This window comes from Anas acuta, chromosome 29 (genome assembly GCF_963932015.1).
Source record: "Anas acuta chromosome 29, bAnaAcu1.1, whole genome shotgun sequence".
In the NCBI taxonomy this organism is placed as follows: domain Eukaryota; kingdom Metazoa; phylum Chordata; class Aves; order Anseriformes; family Anatidae; genus Anas; species Anas acuta.
In genome coordinates, this window is record NC_089007.1 from 3,439,672 (window position 1) to 3,456,100 (window position 16,429).

At 50.5% G+C, this 16,429-nt stretch overlaps 1 protein-coding gene across 1 annotated transcript; it reads left to right on the plus strand.

The window, feature by feature from the left end:
• The first annotated feature begins 5,546 nt into the window (after nt 1-5,546).
• Nucleotides 5,547-14,911, plus strand: LOC137845942 (keratin, type II cytoskeletal cochleal). The gene is made up of 9 exons (XM_068663490.1): nt 5,547-6,258; nt 7,030-7,238; nt 9,810-9,870; nt 10,284-10,379; nt 10,838-11,002; nt 11,146-11,271; nt 12,435-12,655; nt 13,173-13,207; nt 13,747-14,911. Exons 1-9 carry the CDS (start codon nt 5,884-5,886, stop codon nt 13,929-13,931), a joined length of 1,473 nt encoding a protein of 490 aa, XP_068519591.1. The 5' UTR covers nt 5,547-5,883; the 3' UTR covers nt 13,932-14,911.
• The last annotated feature ends 1,518 nt before the right edge of the window (nt 14,912-16,429 follow it).

Genomic DNA, 16,429 nt, shown 5'->3' on the forward strand with positions numbered 1-16,429 from the left:
CGCAGGCTGGGCTGCAACTTCCATTTTTGTGCACCAAGCACATAAAATGCCTGCAGGTCCTCGTGGGAAACGTCCCCGCTGCAGATGGCCCCAGTGCTTGGCCAGGAGAAGCTGCCTCTGGTGGAACAAACCACCTCTGTAGCAGGAGAGCAGCCTGCACCAAATCTGCTGGGGTTTTTGCGATCTAACGTGCCGAGGATTCAAATAAATATTGACAGCCGCTCATCTGCTAAGGCGTAGCTATGTGCTCAGGGAGCGGAGCGAGGCAATTTGGGTTTTATTCCTGCCTCTCCCACGGACTTCCTGTCTGCAGGACAGTTTATCTAAAACACTGCGTACGGCTCCGTGTTGTTCTTTGTTGTTTTTCTTCCTTAGGAGCCCGTATTGGGCAACAGATCTGTTTGGACAGCTTTGATTTTGCGAAAGATCTTGGAATTTGTAATTGGGGCCAGAGGCTGCGGAGCAGCTTTGTTCCCGCGTAGTCACCGGGTGAAGATGGTTGTTTGTATTGTGGGAGCTATTAAGACACCCAGTTGTCGTCCCTAATGAGGCTGTGCCGAGGGCTGTACAAACAAGGCTGATTGAGGATGGCTGTCATGTTGGGAGCTTCGTATTTTGGGAGAAGTCAGTCCTTCATCCTTCCTGACCGTGGAGACGGAGCATCACTCGGTGTAAGCCGGCGTTGTGCCGCTGGCTCTGCCCGAGCTGTGTCAGACGAGGCAAAATTTTGATAAGAGCATTTCTTCCTGATGACTGTGCAGGACCATTTCTCTCCTTCCCTGCTCCATTCTCTTTGCTCAGGTTATGATGGTGTTAGCCTTGAACCGAGGCGTGCATCAGGCCCGCAGCCTCCTGTAGCCGTGCAGGGTACCTGTGCTCCTGGTGCCCGCTCCGAACGGCATCTGTTAGTTTGCAATTGAGTTAATTAAACAGGAACAGGGGAAGATCTCACACCACGTGCAATCTCATTGCCACAGGCTGTAGCAAGCAGGGGTAACGGGGAGAAACATCCCTCACCAGCAGCTCAACGTGCCGGTCGAGGTGCAGCCTCCATGGGAAGGGTTAAACAGCTGAGGGATGGCTGGAGGCTGAAGAAGCGTGGCCAGAGGAAGGACCTCTATATAATTACCCTGTGCTTTTGTGCTGGCCAGCGTGTATTGCTTGAGATGGATGGACTCTGCTCTGCCCCAGCGTGCCCGCTCTGTGCCGTGTGTGTACCTGCAGAGGTGGGATCAGACCAGCTGCTAGCAGCTGGAGCCGACCAACAGATGCACCAGGCCAGGCTCAAAATGTTGCTGTGTGTCATTCTGTGGGGACAAAACCTGGATTTTCCATTCTATTCTGAGACACCGTTTCCAGAAAAGCAGAGCCCAGCATTGGCCAGGACTGGCAGTTTCGCCTTGGCTCTGAGAATTGCAGTATTTTTGTTTGTTTGTTTGTTTTCCTCGAGGCTTTAGCTGCAGGAGTGACTCTAGACTTTCATGTAAAAATTATCCATGTAATTATGATTATACATAATTATAGCTATATTTATAGTTATTCCTTCATGATTTCTTGTAATCATCAGATCTTGTAATTTGGGGGAGAGGGGAAAAAAAAACAAAACTGCTTTAAATGCATGGAAAGGAGGCTGGAGAGGGGAGAAAGTCCATAGCTTGAATGCCTCCCCCGTGCGTCAGGCACGGAGAGCTTTTGCTGATGCCTTCCCAGGCAGGATCCGTGCAGGCCGCCTGCATGGGCTGGGTGTGCTTGTTTGTCCAGGAGCTCGTGGCAACGGGCAGCAGTTCCCATAGCAGCAGCCGCAGCGCAGGGTGTGAGCAATCCTTGTGCAAACGGGGCAGGAGGCACACGGGGCTCGAGCCGGGGGGCCGGGGAGCCCCACTGCCGTGCCGAGCGGGTGGGAAATAAAGCGGGGAGGACTCCAGGGGCAGCAGCTCCTTTGGGGGCGCAAGGAGCTCCACTGGCAGCTGGTTTTGTGCTGTTACCTAAAAGCCTCTGGGTTTAGACCGGTGCCTTTTGTGCGTTTCAGGTAGCAGGACTGGCACGGCCCGTTCTGGGCTCGAGGAGCTGCTTCCCAGCAGTGGATTACGTGGCCAGCAGCAGGCAGCGCTCCAGGAGCAGCGAGGGGCTGAGCCCAGGGCTTCCCAGCCAGGCAGGGCGAGGAGGAGCGGTGAGGTGCAGCTCCTGGAGGGCAGGAGCTTGCTGGAAGCCTCGTTGTTAACATGGAGCTGGCTCTGTCCCCCGGGGCAAGCAGCCTCTGGCTGTTCCTGCAGGTCCCGTGGTGCCCCCCTCAGTATTGAGACTGCTCAGCCTCACTGCGGAAAGGAGAGGTGTAGCTGGGTAGTTAGGTGAGACCCATCGCAGCAGCTTCCAGCTCTGATGGAGACGTGACTTTGCAGTGTAAATGGTGCCAGTGCACGGCCTCTGCGATTTGCCGAGGGCATTGGAGCAGAGAGAGGCCCCAGGAGTGGTTCAAGGTCTCCAGAAAAGCCACTTGATTATGAAGTCTGAGGATTCATTCTATCCAACAGAAGGCCAAGAGGGTGGTGACTTTAAAGGAAAATCCTACCAGGTTCAAGGGAGCTGTTCCAGGGCTTCGGAAGTGGGCAGTGGCAGAAAATTAAAGACATCAATTAAACAACCTCAAATTAGGCACAGTGCCCTGAGTTGTAGCAGGAGGGTTCCTGCTGCAGGGTAATGAACTGTACCAAGGTACCAGCCTCGGAACAAATGAATCCTTCAAATCACCAGCCGTCGCCTTTTGGAGAAGTTGCTTTCAAGCGAGCAGGTGGATGAGCTGTGGCATCACAGCGAGCTTTATCACCTGAGTGATGTGGGAAGTACAAATCTAATCCTCTGGGTTCAATAAGCACCTTGTCTGGACGTGCCTCGTGTTTGGGCATCTGCACATCACATACAGTGCCTGCAGTTGGGGCAGTCAGAGAACAAGCTCCCTCTGGAGCAATCTCTCGATATGCCTATGAATGCCCATGAGTTGTTGATGACCCAGAGACTTTTATCACTGATGGTACTCTAGGAGCCAGCTCCTGAAAGGGGGAGCTGTGATTGCAGCGTGGGGGAAATCTTCAGCGTGGCAGCTTTATTGGCATTGCATTCGGGTGTTATCGAGAGTAACAGCCTGACAGTGTCGTTCTCTGATGGCACCATGAGTGCCTTGTCATTCTCTTCTGATACCCCAGTCATCAGACCACCAAAACACTGCTGGTCGTTAAGACACTAACTAATTTATGACTCAGTGCTGAAGCACTTTGGAGCAGTAATCACAAACCAGGACTGCGCTGTGCAAACACAAAACCTAAGGGCACTCCCTGCTCCAGAAAGCTTTCAAACCAAACACTGCAATCTAAGCACACAGCAAGAGATAGCCCACGGATATCGACTGAGGGTGAGGAAACAACAGACACCGAGCGGCGTAATAACGTGTTCTTAAAACGATCTTGCTCATTTGTAAAGACTTCTTCCTCTTCCTTTAGGATGTGGCCACATTTGATTCCCCCCACGCCCCCTCTCAGGGCTGGAATTTTAATCTCGGTACGCTTCATGAAGGATTTTCGGAGGGTTTTGTCACTTGTGCCTCTGGCCAGCTTTGTGAGCGCTGGTGCACAGCGACAGGGTGTTCCTGGCTTGGGTGTGCAGGGGCTGGCATGGAGTCACACCAAGCAGAACAGTCACAGTGTCGAAGCATTCACTTCCCCAAAAGGGTGTTTAACCGGTCCATACAGTGTCTTCCCTGTTACCCAACCAGAATCCCCAGGGGTCATTCGAATGGGCTTGGAAGCATTTACTGGTCCCTGCGGTTGTGAAAGAATGCGGCGTTGTCATGGCATCTCAGCAACACAAAGAAACTCTGCCTGTGACAGCCAGGGTCACAGGATCCTGCTTTGGCTTAACCTGGCTTGAAACTGGCTTTAAATGGGGAACGTTCGCATTGCAAGTTGGGCTGTGATAAGGACGGGGGATCTGAGCGGGCTGGCTGCAGAGCTGGGAGTGTGCACAAACGTGGTACAGGAGCTTTCCTGCTGCACTGCTGCACTACCTGGGCTGCGAATGGAAAGAAGAGAGCTTAAACTTCGAATGGTAGATAGATTCATCCTCCCTTAAAATCAGTAGTGCTGCACGGTGGTCATTGCGATTAGAAAAAAATGACTTTTAATGGATCAGGCCCTTGATAGCGCAAAGCAGGGTGAAGTTCAGCTCTCTTACTGCTGAACGGGTGGTTCCTTTGAGGCTGCTGGGAACAGCTTTGCCTTTATGATAGGTTATCTGACAGCAGGGTTGTATTTCACCTGGCTGGATTGCTTTCTGGTTTGCATGTCGTGTTGTGCAAAAGTCCTGTCTGCTGATGTAGGGGAGTCGGGGCTGGAAAGCAGCCTGATAAAATCCAGCAGCTAGAATTTGCCTTGGTGGGAGTTATTCTTGCCTAACTGTAGAACTCGTAAATGGTACTTTCAGATTCAATTCCCATCCTTCCAAGACAACCCAGAAGAGTTGCAGGAAAGCAGCCTGTCTCCATGAACTCAGAAGTACCTTGAGCCAAGTAACATAGCTGGAGACTTCGGCCTTGTTGCTCTCTGCATACGGATGAAAGGAACCATAGCTGGTCTGCAGCAGCTATCAGGTCAGGGATAGCTGGGTATGCGTAATGTGGAAGTTTGCTTTACACTCAGTGAATCTTTTTTTTTGGTTATGGAAGCTGAGCCAGCTTTCAGGGCAGGGAGGAATCTTGCCTCATATGTCTCTGTCGGGCTCAGTCTCCCCCTTTCACTTTTTGAAACAGAATTTCCTTTTCGTAGCTGGGATCTCCATTCAATTTGTATTCTCCCCGCAAAGAAGGAAGTACATAGTTTGAATGGGCTGTGGTCAGAAAATGTCGCCTGCACTATCTTACTGTCCTGATGGGAGGAAGATCTGAAGGGTGACACATTCAAGATAGCCTTTGAAATCTCCCGGAGGATTTATGACCTGATAACAGAGAGTTCTGTCCCGTCAAGGCTAGTAAAAATGCAGAAAGCCTGTAAAACCGTTTTTTTTTATGTCTCTGCTGCTTCTGCATAGCAACACTGTAGTTAAAGCAGAAATCTCTCCTTCTGAGTCTGGACTGGCACGTTGGGCATTTCCACACACAGGGTGCAACCTGCTTCAACCACCTTTATTTTAGAGCTAGCAGGAGAGAGGAGATGAAAATGTGCCCAGGGTCAGCTGCAGCATATCTCTTCTGCTACCTCATTTTCCTGCATGGAGCAGGCGCCCTGCTGGGTGCTGCTGGCTGAGTGTGGTGTGTGTGAGTCCGAGGCTGCAGCTGGCTTTGGTCGATATTAAACTCAGCTGCACCTTGTGTCCTTCGTGCTGGTGCACGGGGGGAGCCGCCTGCTCCCTGGTAGAGTCAAAAAATCAAAGCACGTTCCCCCTTTTCTCATTTCAGCATCCCTTTATGCAAGGAGGGAGGAACAGAGAAGCCTTGAGGACATGGAGATCGGACCTGTCCTGTTCTTACTCTCTGCCCAGGTCGATCGGAGGAGCCTGTGCTTCCTGTCCCTCGGCTGCACATGTGGCAGAGGCAAAGGGAGGCACGGAACAAAGCCAGGTCTGAGCGCCGGGACACGGCGCCAGGTGTGTCCTGTCCCCCTTCCCTGGCCCTTCCCTTCGAGTTCAGCAGGTTGTCGGAGGGTGGGAAGGTTGCCAGGCACACCCAGCTCGGAAGGCAGTAAAACGATCCCTCTTTTGCCCTCGAGCCAAGCCCAGCTCTTCTAACGGATAAAAGGAGAAGCGAGTCAGGAGAGCTCAGTTGCCTCCCTGGTCTCCAGTACAGCTTTCCCGAGCTTTTGAAGGGAGGGGGATACCGAAGGCACCCTCTGAGCAGCCATGTCCCGGTCTGTGAGTTTCAGCTCTCGCTCTGTGGCAGTCCCAGGGGTCAGCCAAATGCGGGTCAGCACCGTCTCCTCCACCCGCGGAGGAGTGGGTGCCGGCTTTGGCAGCTCCAGCCTCTACAACCTCGGCTCCACCAACAAGCGGATCTCCCTTGGAGGTGGCAGCTCCTACAGCGTTCGGTCTGGATACGGCTACGGTGGCATGGGATTCGGTGGAGGAGTCCCCGGGGGCATTCAGGAGGTCACCATTAACCAGAGCCTCCTGACACCCCTCAACCTGGAGATCGACCCCAATATCCAGCGGGTGCGGAAGGAGGAGAAGGAGCAGATCAAGACCCTCAACAACAGGTTCGCCTCCTTCATCGACAAGGTGAGGTGTCGGAAAGACTGAGTGCTCTGGGGATGCTGCTTAAAGTAGGCCTTACCCAAAGCTCTCCCTCAGCTTGTGGGGGGGGGGTTCACAAAATGGCTTGGGGTCACGTCTTCAGCACCAAGGCGTGATTTGCCTGTTACAATCCAGTAACTTACTAAAGCCCTGCTCTCATTGCTGTCAGCAGTGGATTTTGCCCTGCTTAGGCCAGCTTTATGCCTCCTTTACACGGCCCATAAAATGGGCGCAGGCTTTAAAGATCAATTTGTACCTGAGCCGATCTGCACACCACCAAATTCAGGGAGGAGGGGGCCTCCTGGAGAGGAGTTGACTCAGTGAAACGGACCTTGATGGGCTTACTGTGTTTGTTTGCTCTGCCCTGTACCCCTGCAGCTTTGCTATCTCCCACCAATTGATTGTATGTCCTGTGTTGTAAAGTTCGGCTCAGGCATCCTCAAAATGCTAGGAATCCAGACCTGGAGTTTGGTAATTGGCTGACACTGAGGTTTCTGGATGGCTTCTTTCATGTGTCAGGCAAGCAGAATCTGCTTATCTTTAATTCAAGCAAAGCCTTAATGTCATAAGGCAAGCCCCAGAGCAGCAATGCTCCCTCTGGTTTTTATCACCCTTCAGAATTCAGGTGTTTCCTGTGAGCACTGTGAATTCTTCAGATACCATCCACAGCCCATCCTCACCCCAAGATCCAAACTCAGCAGTGTCAGCTCTCCCCTTCCTCCTGCTTTTACAAATGACCCCTTGGTTGCTTTTCAGGTCCGGTTCCTGGAGCAGCAAAACAAAATGCTGGAGACCAAATGGAGCCTTCTCCAGGACCAAAAGGCTGCCCGGAGTAACATCGCTCCCATGTTTGAGGCGTACATCAACAACCTGAGACGCCAGCTGGATGGGTTGTTGAATGACAAAGGGCGTTTGGAGGGTGAACTGAAGAACATGCAGGATCTTGTTGAGGATTTCAAGGCCAAGTAATGTATAATTTAACCTTCTAACGGTACAGTTGAAGTTGACAGCAGCTAGCAGGTCATTTGGGAGGTTGGCAGAGATGCCCCTAGTTTTTCTGCTAGGGAGGGAGTTTTGTGTTGCTTTGTTTCAATCATGAGCTAGGTGGCTGGTCCAGGAAAGCTGCCTGGATTGCTTGGTGTTCCTGGCACCTTGTTCCCACATGGCCTTTAGTGGCTGCATCCTTTTGACTCTGCTTGCAGCCTCCTCGGGGATGGCTTCGTACTTGGGGTTGGGCAGGCCTCTTTGGGTCTGTAGGAACCCCGTCAGAGCTCTGCAGTTTGGCAGGCAGTAGGTGAACCACTGCTTGTTCTGTGGGGAGGTAATGGAGCAAGTGACTTGCAATTTTTAAGCAATTTTTCTGTCCAAATCATGTCGGGGAGGAGTCCCGTGAAGAAAGTAGCCTTTGTCCCAGCCTGTGCCCAACCCAGCTGTACAGGAGAATGCCTTTAAAAAAAAAAAAAAGGAAAGAAAGAAAAGAAGGAGCTGGCAAACTGGATCAAGCAGGAACTGAAAAAGCATACAGATCTGATAATCCCCAGGGTGTGTTTAGGGAAAGTCAATATCCAGTAATTCCCAAGGAGGTGCACGGGAATTACGTTTTCCCCCAGCCCTGCTCAGTTACTTCTGTTCTGTGCTCATCCACAGTTGCACCTTGCTTCTCTGCAAGGCAGCAGCAAGGAGCTGGTTTGTGCCCAGAGACGTTGGAGCCCTAATTTCAGTTGCGTGTCACATGAATGTAAGGTGCACAGGTGCATATTCATCCTTCCAGCTTGGGGGCTCCTGCTGGGAAGCTAAACCCTGGAGGGGAAGGGGAGCAGGAGTTAGGAGTGTAAGATGCTAGGGCTGCAGCAGGAGCAAGGACGTAGTAACTGAAGTTCAGAACCTGCTTCTCCCTGTTTATATGAAGAAAATTTCAACTTCAAAGTCAAATACCTAAAACATAACTAGCCCTGTCTATATCTATTGCCTTGTTTTCATACGTTCAATTCACAGAGCAATTCACCATTTGTGTCAGGGGTAGGGGTGGAGATTTATATGCACAAGGTCGCAGGGGATGAGATTCGGTCCCTTAGTTGGCCACAGCCCTGACTAAGGGTGTGGTTCGAAGCAAGCAGGGGTAGGAACGGGCTGGATCCTTGCTGTCTGTGCGGCTCGGTGCAGGGCGTGCCAAGGTGTGACAGGGTGCTGGGCTTCCCTTGGGAGTTAATGGAGAACCTGGAATGATTTGGTGGTGGTTCATTGACCAGCTTAGCGGAGTTTGCCCTGGAAATGGAACTGGGCAAATCATTCTTGAAAAATTCAGGTGGTAGGGTTTTTTCTGTTTTGTTTTAAACCAATTTCTGGTCATCTCTGCTGGAGGCTAGGCTCTGATTCTCTTCCCTTTTGCACTGCAGGCTGTGCACACACAACACATGCACGTAATGCCCATGCCATATATCGATTTGCAATAGCAGCGGATGCAGCTCATTGACCTTGAAAGGGATAACGCCCCTTTATACCAGTGTGGATGGCAGGCTTCCAGTGCAGAGCAGAAGGGGAGTTACATAAAGACTCTCAAAACTGAAATAGCTCACGCTTTGGAAGGCAAATTACAGTGCTAGCCATACAATGGCTGTGTAAATAAACAGAGCAGTGTTCTTACTTTGCCAACAGCAACTCCAAAACAGCTGGCCAGAGCGGTTCCTGCTCTGTTCCCTGGGATGGCTTAGGGAATCCATGCAGCAGGTTCCTGCTGTTTGGTTCAGCAGGTTGGCTGTATGCAGAATGCCGAAAAGCAGGCTCTGAGATCCAGGCTTGCAAGTGGTACAAGTCAGTGGAGCATGGCTGATATCTGCTGAGGATCTAGCTCATTACACGTGAAGGCAAACACCTAAAGAAGCGATGGTGCCACTATTGGAAGTTTGTGGGGCTTTAAAGCGTAGCCACTCTGTGCAGTACGAGAATAACTGCACTCAGCTCTTACACGTGATCGGCACCTGCAGCATATTCTCATGTGTCTGGAATAAGGAAGTGCTGAGTGAATGTAGCTTTAAAAACCTCTTCATCAGCATAGAGGAATTTGTTCACCTGCTTGCCTCTCTTCTGCATTTGTATGTGCTCTGTCAATGGTCAAGTGAAAAAACTGAGAGCCTCGGGACACAGACTACAGCCCCACAGGCAGGACGTCCCTGGGCTGTCTGTGAGTGAGAATAATGAGCAGAAATCTTCCTAAGCATAGTGAATTCTAATGAATGTGGGAGAATATGGTGAGAAATTCTTTCCAGCTTAGCGGTAACGGCGCTGCGAACCACAGCAGTTTTCAGGCATCAGCTCATTCAAACAGTACCATCAAGCTGTGGCAGACAGCTGGCACCTCCTGTGTGAAAAATATACGTGCCTCAGTGGTGCAGCAAACCTCTGCCCATGGCTGCCTTGCTTGGGGAAGTCAGAGACTGATGAGGTGGTTCACAAATGGGGGGAGAGAAAAGGGAACTGGGGTAATGCTTCACTGTGACCAGGCTCTAACTTAACACCGATCCCTTTTCTTCTGGCAGGTACGAAGATGAAATCAACAAGCGCACAGCAGCAGAGAATGAGTTTGTGGTGCTCAAGAAGGTGCGTGCCGTGGGTATTAGCTGGGCCTGATCAAATACGTTTGCAGCCCCTCTCCCCCTTCCGTCCCTGCAATCCCTTTGCTACGGCTCTGCCTGGAGACCCACAGGGGAAGAACTGGAGATCTCATTTCTGCCTCAGTGCGGGCACCAAGGTCCCTATAGGAACCTAGGAAGGAGTGCCAGATTTTAGCAGTCTCACAGATGATGATATCTTTCTTTGGGGATGCGTTGTGGCATTTCCTAAGGCCTCTATTATTTTAAAATTCCCAAAGTCAGAGGGATTGTGAGGCTTTCACAGCCTGTGTTGTCCAAACTGACAGTGGGCACACGGCTGCTATTGAGGGCACACAAGGTTGGGTGGACTTAGTCATCAAAGCTACAGCAATCTCATAGGATTATCACTCTTTTTTTAAGGATGTGGATGCCGCCTACATGAACAAAGTGGAGCTGGAGGCCAAGGTGGATGCACTGACGGATGAGATTAACTTCCTGAGATCTCTCTATGAAGCGGTAAGTTCCTTTCTGCTTCTTGTGGGTGCTGCAATGTAGTACTGCAAGTAGGTGAAGAACTGTGGATGGTGACTGGGAGAATTATTATGCTGTTTCTAGAGGTGAGAATGGTGATGGAGAGATTGAGTCTTCCCTTCCGTAAGCAAAAACAAGTACAGGTTCTGTGAATTCTCACTGTGGTTTTTCCCTGTCTGTGATATGAGATGGATTTATTGCAAAGGTGGCAGGGACGTGCATCTTTTTTGAATGCAGTTAGTATGAAAACAAGAAAAACAATGCATTAGACCCAATGCTGTAGTGCTGGTGTGTGTTTGTGTGCGTCTGTGCTGTCTGAGAGAGAGAAAGGAAAGCTCCTTGTCCCAGGCCTCTTCATCTTCTGATACCTTCTATTTCTCTAATTGGCTACCAAAAGAGGCCCTTGAAAGTGATTAACAGTATGTTTTTAATGTAACTGCCAGGAACTTCGTGAGCTGCAGTCCCAGATCTCTGACACATCTGTGGTGCTGTCCATGGACAACAGTCGAAACCTGGACCTGGACAGCATCATTGCAGAGGTCAAAGCACAGTATGAGGATATTGCCAACAGGAGTCGGGCAGAAGCTGAGTCCTGGTACCAGAGCAAGGTGAGTTACGGGAGAGATAAGGGCACTAACGGCTCCTGTTACTACATCTATCCTGTTTGTGATGATTGGGGGGAGATGTAGTAGCATCTAACGGGCTGCCTGGCTGACTCCATCCTTTCTTGTGCTGCTGTTTTGTGTCACAGTATGAGGCACTGCAGGTCACTGCTGGGAAACACGGAGATGACCTGCGCAACACGAAGAATGAGATCTCAGAGATAAACCGCATGATCCAGAGGCTGCAGGGTGAAATTGAAAATGCGAAGGCCCAGGTGAGGAGCTGCCTTTGTTTTCCTGCTGCAGAGCAGTGGATTTAGCAGCAACAGGCTTCCCAGGAGCAAGGCTTGTAACAGCATCTGCTAGGAACAGTTTGCTGATAGTTGCTATGATCACACTGAAAGATGTCAGTTCTGCTGGCGGGAGAAACTGTGTCATGAGCTAAGTAATGCTGAGAGGGAGCTGAACTGTAGGGGAGAATAAGTCTGCAAAGCGCCTTCTTGCTGCTGGGATCTTTGTCCACTCCCTTTCTGCAGTAGGGAACACCATGTTTGGGCACACAAAGGAATTTTTCAGCTATATAGGAGTTCTGTTTGCTTTCTCCAGGGGTGGTTATCACTTTATCAAAACGCCTGGTGAAAGCCAGACCAGTGAGTGGTTCAAACCATGTTGGGGCTGAATACGGGCTGCAAATAACCAGAGTGCACAGGCTGGAGATAAGCCATTGTGATTCATCCATTTGTGTTTATTTGGTTTCAGGGCAGGGATGTTTCAGCACACATTTACAAGTAAAGAGCTGACCTGGTGCAGCTCTCTTAATAATGAATGAGAGTGTAAAGCACATATGTTCATTGTGAGCCCTTCCTGCCAAACATGGAGCTTTCTGGAGGTACAAGGGGCACTGCTGAGGGTGGCACGTCACGTGCCAGCTTGATGTGGCCCCACAGGGATGCTTTTGGGGTATGTGTGTTGTTTGTTAACTGCAGGTCTGCTCGAGTCCATGCTTGCCTCACATCAAAGCTTACTGGAGACCAACTGGCTGTGAACAAGCTCTGGGGCATAACAGGAGAGAAAATCTGAGTTTGCATTAACCCCAAGTGTTGTGCAATTGTGTGCAGTGTGGGTGGGCTGAGAAAGTGAGGGTCACCTGAAAGTCTTATGAAAATGTAGCCAGCGGAGAGAGAAACAGGGTCAGATAAATTGCCTTTTAGAAGAACATTTATTGGAATAAGGTGAGCTTCCTGTGCAGGCTGATCTCCCTCCAGTGCCCCCCCGAAATGTGTAGGCATGAATTTCTTTGGGTCTAATTCAAACAGATGGCCCCAGTGCTCTTCTAGTCACAGAGGTGGGCTGGTCTGTAGGTGCCAGAAGTCCATGGGTGGTAGTGTTCTCCACCAAGGAGACGGGATGCCCACTGACATGCTCTTTGTCACTGCAGCGTGCCAAGCTGGAGGCTGCCATTGCTGAAGCTGAGGAGCGCGGTGAGATGGCTGTCAGAGATGCCAAGGCAAAGCTGGAGGAGCTCGAGGCAGCTCTGCAGAAGGCGAAGCAGGACATGGCCCGGCAGCTGCGCGAGTACCAGGAGCTGATGAACGTCAAGCTGGCCCTGGACATCGAGATCGCGACCTACAGGAAGCTGCTGGAGGGAGAAGAGAGCAGGTGGGTGTAGTCCGTGGATTTTACATGATGAAGGGTCCAGCCCTTTGTATCATGACAACATGAGGGCCCAATTCCAGTTTCTGTAAGGAGATATGGAAAAGAAAACCTTGCATTTTAAACTGATTTTTGGTCCTGAAAGTGTTTTGGCTTGCCAAATTGGCAAGCTCTAGGGAAAAATTGATACTTTGGGTGAAAACATACAAAGAAATAAGACTCATTTTCCATTGTACATTTGATGCTATGGCAGAAAATTTCCAAGTGGTTTAAATCCCCATGGAATTAGGAGAGAGCTTTTGTGCTCTTTTAGTCCCCTCCAGGTGATAACAGAGCTTGTAAATGTAGGGCCAGAACAAAGCGCTGGATGGCACACTTATCTTGTCTGAATTATTTACAACAGCAGTAATAACTCACTGCCATTGTCTTCATCCTCTGCACTGAGGCCCTGGGGGAACACTGAGTAATGCACAGCCTAACCCGTCCTCTTCCTTTTTGCCTTTGTGTTTTTCTGCTCCAACAGGTTGGCTGGTGATGGAGTTGGCAGCGTCAATATCTGTGAGTTGATTTTATAATTTGTAATAGTTACACATAGCCATATGCCTACAGAAAGTGCGGGGGGGGCAGCTGGGTCTGCATGCAGGAGCCTGGTAGTGCCCTGCCTTAATTTCTGCAACCAAGTTCACCCCTTCTTAAATGGGAGCCCACCAGGACAGAATTTGATAGCGGCAGATTTCAGTTTTAACTCAGCTGCATAGCTGGTGAGCACGCCCACGGCCTCTCTGGTGCACCAAGAGATGAGCTGAATGTGTTTATGATTTGGGGTTCCCAGTGCTATGGGAGGTCTCGAGCCAGACTGAGTGCTGGAGGAGGGGGGGGGCTGCTCAGCCTTTGCACGCCTCTGGTTTAGCACAGAGCTAAATGCTGTGGCCAAACCGCAGCAAGGAAGCTGTATCCCGAGCCTCATGTTTTGCAGAAAGTCATAGAAAATTGTCATCTGCTTGCTGAAATTTAAAGATGCCCTTTGCACGAGGGTGCCAAAGTGGGTTTGGGGTTCCTGCACACTGACGTTTGGTTTGCTTCTCTCTGTGCCTCAGCTGTGGTCAGCTCCAGCGGTGGAGGTGGCTACAGCAGCTCCAGTGGATTTCTGGGAGGAGGAGTCAGAGGAGGCCTGAACCTGGGAGCAGGCATGGGCAGTGGGGCGCTCGGCTTCTCCTCTGGGGGTGCTACCAAATCCTACACTGTCACCACGACCTCGTCCACCAGAAGCTTCAGGAAGTAACCACAGGAGCGGAGATCGGCGGTTTCCCACTACACGGGAGGAGGGAAAACATAGAAAAGTTGTGTTGCCTTTTTTAGGACAAATTGGCTGCAAAATTTCTGCAGTGATGAATGAATTGGAATAAGAGATACCAGAGTACCTGACCCTGCCACATCACGCCTAAGGCTTGAACCTGCACTGTTGAACTCAGCGGGAACCATTCCACTGAGAGCAGGTTCAAGCCTGTAGGGTGAAATTTATCCAGGGGAGCAGGCAGGGTAATGCTTTTTGTTACTTGTGTGCATGGTGCCCCCTGCTCAGGGCTGGATTTCACCCTTTGAAGGGCAAAGCAATCATTTGAGTGGCAAGCTTTGCCACATTTCTGCTGTGGTTTTACAAAAGAGACCAGAAGATTATCTCCATCTGAATATGATTTGGAAGACTTTATTCCCTTAGGCTCCTCAGAAAATGCCAACCCGTGCTGAGATTTCAGCCTGGGATTGTTTTCTTAAAATATACCAGGAAGAAAACAGTTGAAACTGTTTTGGGTTTCTCCTTATATTTTGGTGAAATTGGCTCAGAAATGGAATGGAGCAATTCTCATCTGAATGAAGCTAATTTCTTACCGAAGGCAATGAAGACGTTAACTTCCAGCCTTCATGTAACAAAATAGCTCATAAACCAGCCCCCTCCCCCCCATTTCATCTCCCTAAAAGAAACCCAAAGCTTAAGGGGTATGAAATTGCTTCAAATTTATAAGTAGCACACTAAAATGGGAGATAATATTCTCCATTCTTGGGTGCCTCTGTTTACTACCCGATATTTCAAAGCAAAGCTAGTGATATGTGGTGTCTCTACTACAGCTAGGGAAAAAACGTTTTGTTGATGTATCATTACAATGACTATTTGTTCCTGCCAAAATGTGTCTTCAACATAAACGTGCCAGATAAACAGGTTGTTACTGCAGTAGGAAGAATTTTTAAATAAACAAGTCAAAGGAACTGTCGTATTGCATGCTCTGCCATGTCCTAGCAGCGTATCTTGGTTGACATTTTATGCCTTTGTGGTCTGGGAGTTTGTCATGGGGTCGTTAATAAAGTTTCCCTATTGCATGCTTCTTCAGTCCCAGCCGAGTTCCTCCTGTGTGCTGCCCTGGATGCTCAGGAGCGTGGATAAACCTCCCGTGTTCTCACCTTCCTCCCGTCTCCAGAGCCTGCTCCTGGCCATGTCCCTTGGAGCAGTGCCACACTGTGGTCAGGAGCAGCATTTAGGGTTTGCTGCCTGCCAGCTTTCACTCCTGGGTCAATTTCATTTGTTTTGCACCGAGTCTGGGTGTTAGGGTGAGACTGGTTTTGTTCCAGCAGTTGGGCCCTGCCCCGAGCTGAGCCTAGCTGGGACCATGCCCTTCCTGAGCACCGTTTGCTCAGTGGAGAGGAGCCAAACCTTGGAAGAGATGCTTCACTTGCAGGCAGCTGAAGCTCAGAGAAGTGAATCTGGACGATTGCTGCATGAGGTCAGCTCCTTCCTGCTCCTTTTGGGTGAGAAGCGGTCACCCCAGGGTGCCTTGTGCTTACCCCCACCCCTCTCGTGGGGCCACGGTGCAGATGTGGGGCGAGCCCTTGGTGTAGCTGCTGCTGCTGAAGGCATCACCCTGGTGGGAAGAGAACCAGCAGAGGTTTTGTAGTCACTGGGGAAAACTTCCTCCAGTGTGAGGATGGCTGTGAGTCTGCTAAGGCCGGTAGGATGCTTTGCCTGGGACAGACCCGGGCACCACCCCAGCCCCATTGCCCCGGTGCCCAGCACAGCTCTGCACCTTGTGCGGTGCTCAGCCTGCGTCTGGTTTTACTACACACGTGGCACAAAGAGCAGGGAGGGAGGAACCCGGTGTGCCCAGCAGAGCCGTGCTATCAGCAGCCCGGCACGCCCAGCTCGCCGCTTTTATCTTGCAGCCAAAAAAGCAAAAGAAAATAAAATCCCCTGAAGTTAATTGAAACAAAGAGCTCAAAGAAAGACGTTGCCCTGATGTTTTTGGCAGGAGATGACACTGTGCTGTCTTTTGCAAGGCTCTGTGATACTCGGTGGGGGATCGAGGGTCTCTCCTAGCATTGCAGGAGATTAGCAGGGCTCTGTCTCTATTGCAGAACAACATCTGCACATTAGTGCTGGGGAAAAGGGCATCTGCACACCTGAGGAGATGCTGTGGAGTATGCGGCTGTGGAGATGGATGCACGTTGTGCTTTCTGCTCGTTCTGTGGGTCTGAGCTTGGCTCAGTCTGGGGTCAAAATTTAATCTCTCTTATTCAGAGGAGATGCTGGCATACCCTGAATTCGTGCAAAGCCAGGAGTCTCCTGAATCTCTCGTTGGATTCAGAAGAAATAATTCTTCTTGAGAAGCAGCTTTGCAATGCGGGAGGTTTTTTTACTTCCAGACGGAGACAGAGGTGACCCATGAACTGCTGGCACCCCCCCATGGCACAGCCCTCCGTCAAGGAAACAGCAGTGCTGCCCCTGCCAGGCTG

Bases quoted from the DNA above. Each gene is read 5' to 3' on its own strand.
- LOC137845942 (XM_068663490.1), top strand. From the start codon at position 5,884: ATGTCCCGGTCTGTGAGTTTCAGCTCTCGCTCTGTGGCAGTCCCAGGG. The intron at 6,259-7,029 runs GTGAGGTGTCGG...GTTGCTTTTCAG, and splicing joins TCGCCTCCTTCATCGACAAG to GTCCGGTTCCTGGAGCAGCA. The intron at 11,272-12,434 runs GTGAGGAGCTGC...TTGTCACTGCAG, and splicing joins TTGAAAATGCGAAGGCCCAG to CGTGCCAAGCTGGAGGCTGC.